This window comes from Cebus imitator, unplaced genomic scaffold (genome assembly GCF_001604975.1).
Source record: "Cebus imitator isolate Cc_AM_T3 unplaced genomic scaffold, Cebus_imitator-1.0 Scaffold51, whole genome shotgun sequence".
In the NCBI taxonomy this organism is placed as follows: Eukaryota; Metazoa; Chordata; class Mammalia; order Primates; family Cebidae; genus Cebus; species Cebus imitator.
In genome coordinates, this window is record NW_016107366.1 from 7,902,986 (window position 1) to 7,908,344 (window position 5,359).

The 5,359-nt window shown below is 49.8% G+C and overlaps 1 protein-coding gene across 2 annotated transcripts in view; it reads left to right on the top strand.

The window, feature by feature from the left end:
- The window catches only part of CORO2A (coronin 2A), a 66,739-nt gene that overhangs the window by 51,355 nt on the left and 10,025 nt on the right, over positions 1 to 5,359 (top strand). For both annotated transcript variants that reach the window (XM_017527833.2, XM_017527834.2), the window contains exons 3-4: positions 1,338 to 1,454; positions 4,046 to 4,195. In XM_017527833.2, coding sequence (XP_017383322.1) covers positions 1,338 to 1,454; positions 4,046 to 4,195 — 267 coding nt within the window. The remainder of the gene's footprint in view (positions 1 to 1,337; positions 1,455 to 4,045; positions 4,196 to 5,359) is intronic.

Sequence of the window (5,359 nt, forward strand, 5' to 3'; positions counted from 1 at the left end):
TTTGATACAGAGTCTCACTCTATTGCCCAGGCTGGAATGCAGAGGCATGATCTTAGCTCACCACAATCTTTGCCCTCTGGGTTCAAGTGATTCTCCTGCTTCAGCCTCCCAAGTAGCTGGGATTATGGGCATGTGCCACCATACCCACCTAATTTTGTATTTCTAGTAGAGATGGGGTTTCACCATGTTGACCAGGCTGGTCTCAAACTCCTGACCTCAGGTGATCCACCCACCTTGGCCTCCCAAAGTGCTGGGATTACAGGCATGAGCCACTGAGCCGGGCCTCATTTTTTGATTTTTTTGAAGAGACAGGGTTTTGTCATATTTTCCAAGTTGGAAAATTCACCATTTTAAAGTGTATAGCTCAGCGGATCTTAGTATATTCACAAGATTGTGAGTATACAACAAGGTTGTGAATACTGTGAATAAACTGTCACCACTACCTAATTTCAAAATAATGTTATCACTCCAAGAAGACACCCCACACCCATTAGCAGCCACTCCCTATTGCCCCTTATCCCAAGCCCTAGGCAGCCCGACTCTGCTTTCTGTCTCCATGAAAGTATTGTTCTGGATTTTTCATATGCATTACTTGGGTTCCAGATACCAGGTGCCAGGGGGATGTGCTCAAGCAGTGAAACCACATCTGAACATCATCTAAGTGGAATCACACCACGTGTGGCCTTTGGTGCCTGGCTGCTGCTTCTAGTGTTTTCAGGTTCGTCCGTGCTATAGCACGGACCAGTGTTCATTCCTTTCTGGAGACGGCAGTGTCCCACTGCATGAATATGCTGCATTTTGTATATCCATTCTTCACTGGAGGGGCACTTGGGTTGTTCCCACTTTTTGACATTATGAAGAATATTGTTGTGAATATTGGTGAACCAGTTTCTCGTAGACCTATCTTTTCATTTTTCGTGGGGACAGACCTCGGAGTGGAATTGCCGGGTTGTGTGGGAGCCGTTCAACCTTTTGAGGAACTGCCAGACTGTTTTCCAAAAGAGCTACACCATTTTCATTTTACATGCCCCCCAGCAGCATATGAGGGGAATGCCTGTTTACCAAACATCTGCCATATGCCAGGCACTGTACCACACCTCCCGTCCCATGACCCTCACACCTACCTGTGAAACACCTGTGACTGCTCTATTTCACTGAGGACACCAGAGCTCAGAGAAGTGAAGTAACTCCCACAGGATCACATAGGGAATAAAAAGTAAGGCCTAGATTCACACCCAGCTCTGTCCCTCACATGTTCCTGCTGACTGACTACGTGACTGTCCAGACGCTAATGTTGAATCTACCCCTCCCCAACCCTCCTGGGCACTGTCTTGCAGACAGGAAAGTTGGACCCCCACTACCCAAAGGTCTGCGGGCACAGAGGGAACGTCTTGGATGTCAAGTGGAACCCTTTTGATGATTTTGAGATCGCCTCCTGTTCTGAAGATGCTACAGTGAGTGTCAGCCCGAAGGCCTTCCCCTTCCTGAAGGGTGGGATTGGCTGGCTGGGGTGGACGGTACCTGTTCTTGGCTCTCTGGTGCCCCTGACTCCATCGCAGAGGTGAGGTCACTGTGTGGGGTGGTGTTAAATTAGGCAGAGGAGGAAACATTCTGGGTGCTGTAGGACTAGGGGCACCACCCCTCCTCTCTATAGGCCTCAGTTTCTCACCTGTAAAATGGACATTAATAGCTCCATCCAGCTAATAAATCCCAGTGAAAACGTATATTCCAATGGGAAAGCCCAGTCTTTGGGGGACTATAAAATGCTACAAGGGACACTTTTATGGTGATCAGAAAAGATGTTCCACTTAATCCCACAGTGAGGAAGTGAGCTGTTAAAGGCTGTCATGGCCTTAGATGAATGTGGACACTACAACCATTCCAGCAGCTTCAGTCTCACTCACTTTTTTGAGCTCTGTTCTATACCAGAGTTGTATTCCTGCCCCAACAATGTTCAGTGTTACCTATTTATAATTCACTTTGTACCCACTTCTAAAATATGGTGGCTATTACTTAAGACAAAAACCATAGATATGCCAGGTTCAGTGGCTCACACCTGTAACCCCAGCACTGGGAGGCTGAGGTGGGAGGATTGCTTGAGGCCAGAAGTTGGAGACCAGCCTGGGAAACAGTAAGACCCTGTCTCTACTAAAAAAATTTAAAACACGGATATGATCAGATGATTAAAATAAAGGTAAAAGTCATTGTCACCATTTATTGTGAGCCCACCACATTCCTAACTGTCCCATTTCACAATCTTCCTAGCAACCCCACAAGGTAGGATATTTTTCTGATGGAGAAGCTGAGGATCAGAGAGGTACAGCAATTTCCCCAATACTACACAGCCTGTGGGAGTCAGAGCCAGGCTTCAGACTGAGGCCTGATCCAGAGCCCATTCTCTTTCCACTGTGCTATGCCACGTCTTTAAAGAGCAGCAGCCACAGATGGAGAAAGTGAAGAAATACTAGAAATGATGGCTATGGAGGGTTGCAGCAGCCAAGTTCTTAGTTTAGCTCAGAGCTACCTGGCAGCCAAGGCAAAATGGGCAATAAAGTGTATTGCAAAACCTTCAGTTAGATCAAAGGAAGCAGACCAGTTCATCTGGAAAGGCAGGCAGAAAATTCGAAGAGGATTTGTGTTGGTTTCCATACAGCAAATGCTGAGGAACGTAAGGACAATGTCTGCCGAGGTGATTTCACCAAAGGGCAGTCAGGTCCTGTGAGAATTGGCCCCGTCTCCAGGGAGTGTAGGGCCTCTGGCAGGATATCAAATATCTGAAACAGTCCTCACTTTTGTAATACTTGCCTTTCCAGGCCTGTTTTGAAGGCTGCCTTCAAGATCGTTATTAAATCTCTTAATAGCCTCATTGCCCGCCACTATCCCTTCCCTGATGCCCCAGGGCAGGACATGACTATTGGGGGGTAGGGGTGGCAGTTCCTTTTCTCCCTGAAGCTATGCCCACAGTGAATTTATGGAGTGAATTCAGTCCTGTTCCTCCCTGCCTTCAGGACCTGGAGGTCACGGTGGCTCCTCCAGCACTGGGGAGTCTTCTCTGCTTCAGTGCTGGGGCGGTACCTTCATTTCCAAACACACCTGTTTGGAATGCGTCCTCCTGCTGGTGTTCTATACAGTGGCAACCCTCACCAGCCCAAAGTTTCTGGAGTCTGGCACTGCTGTCATGGGGTTGGCTTCCTGGTTTTAAATCCAAGATGACCAGGAAATAAATATTTGCTGAATTGAAAGCAAAGTTATCTACTTGAAAAACCTGTATACCTCCAAGGGAAACAGTGCATACAATCAACCAAGGGCCAGAGAACCTTGCAGGAACAACAAGGAAGGTCAAGTCAGCACCATCCCAGGCTTGTCTTATACTTCCATTTGTATACCTCCGTGACAGGGAGCTCTCTGCCATGGCCGCCCCTTCCATCTGCAGGCACCACCCTGGAAGGAAGTCCCAGTCTCTCTTCTCAGGCTCCAGGCACAGGCCTGTGACCCATCCAGCCCAGCCTCCTGGTCTTCAGAGTTTCCTCTTGTAGGCTATCCAGAGTGTACCTCCGGAGCAAGAAGTTTGTCTCTGCCCTGCTCTAGAGACTTCACTAGCTCCCTAGTACTCTGAAGATGCAGCCTAGACCCTTCATCCTGGCATTTGAGACTCCACCATGGCCCTTTGGGACAAGAAGTGTATAGATCAGTGTACTCTGGGAGATAGCCTAGGAGACAGGCCTGCAACCCAGCCACCTGCCCACCACCTCAGGCCAGCAGGATGACCGAGATCCCTAGAGGGCAGATTTGGAGGCTTAGACTCATCTCTGGTCAGCACTGGCCCCTGCTCAGGCTGGAGGAGCTTGGCGAAACCCCTGTCCCTCTGAGGACCCTCAGCTGCCCCTCCATTGCCCCTCAGTGCCCATGGCCACTGAGTGGGAGGGGGCCACGGAGAGCACTCCCTCGGACCTTCCGCTGGTCACTGCCAGATCTGTGGCTTAGGCTGGTGACGGTGCCAATGTGCCCTGGCTAATGCTCCCTTGGGCCATGTCTCCCTTGCCAGATTAAGATCTGGAGCATCCCCAACCAGCTACTGACTAGAAACCTCACGACCTGCAAGAAGGAGCTCGTGGGCCACGTGCGCAGAGTGGGCCTGGTGGAGTGGCACCCCACGGCCGCCAATATCCTCTTCAGTGCCGGCTATGACTACAAGGTGAGTCTGGGTGTTCTTTTTCTGGGGCAGCCCCAACAAATTCCCACAAACTGGAATACAACAGAAATGTATTCTGTCGCAGTTCTGAAGACCAGAAATCGAAAATCAAGGTGTTGGCTGGGCATGGTCGTTCACGCCTGTAATCCAGCACTTTGGGAGGCTGAAGCGGGCAGATTATGAGGTCAGGAGTTTGAGACCAGCCTGACCAACATGGTGAAACCCCATCTCTACTAAAAATAAAAAATTAGCTGGGTGTGGTAGCACGTGCCTGTAATCCCAGCTACTCAGGAGGCTGAGGCAGGAGAATTGCTTGAACCCAGGTGGTAGAGGTAGCAGTGAGCCGACATTGTGCTACTACACTTCAGCCTGGGTGACAGAGCAAGACTGTTTCAAAAAAAAAAAATTAATAAAAGGAAATCAAGGTGCTGGGAGAGCCAGCTCCCTCCAGAGGCCCCAGGGAAAAATCCTTCTGTGCGTCTCCCAGCCTCTGGTGGCTCCAGGCATCCTTGGCTGATAGCTGTACCACTCCAGGCTCTGCTTCTGTCTGTGCATGGCCTTCTCTCTGTGTCTGTCTTCCTTATAGGAAGAGGAGAGCACTTGTCATTGGATTTAGGGCCCACCTGAATCCATTATGATCTCATCCTAACTAATTTCAGCTGCAAAGACCACATTTACAAATTAGCTCACATTCTGGAGTTCCAGGTGGACATAAGTTTGGGGGAGACCCTATTCAACTCATTACAGCCTGCCTGGAGGGAATGGGATGGCACTGCCCAGGAAATTGGTCCCCTGACCCTGCTCCACTGACGACCAAACACGGAGGCACTAGGCCCTGTAGATTGGGACCCACTGTACAGGAAACCTCAATTCTATTCCGACTTAGTCTCTGACCTGCAGTATAGCCTGGGAAAGTGCCTTGACTTCTCTAGGCCTCAGTTTCCCAATCTGTACACAAATTGAATTGGTGGGACCATGGCTATGGCTTTTCAGTTCTTATCTTTTGACTCTATAGGGGTTTACAGAGGCACCTCAGAACCCTCTGCGATGGATAAAAGGGAGATGGGGGCTGGGCGCGGTGGCTCAAGCCTGTAATCCCAGCACTTTGGGAGGCCGAGGCGGGTGGATCACGAGGTCAAGAGATCGAGACCATCCTGGTCAACATGG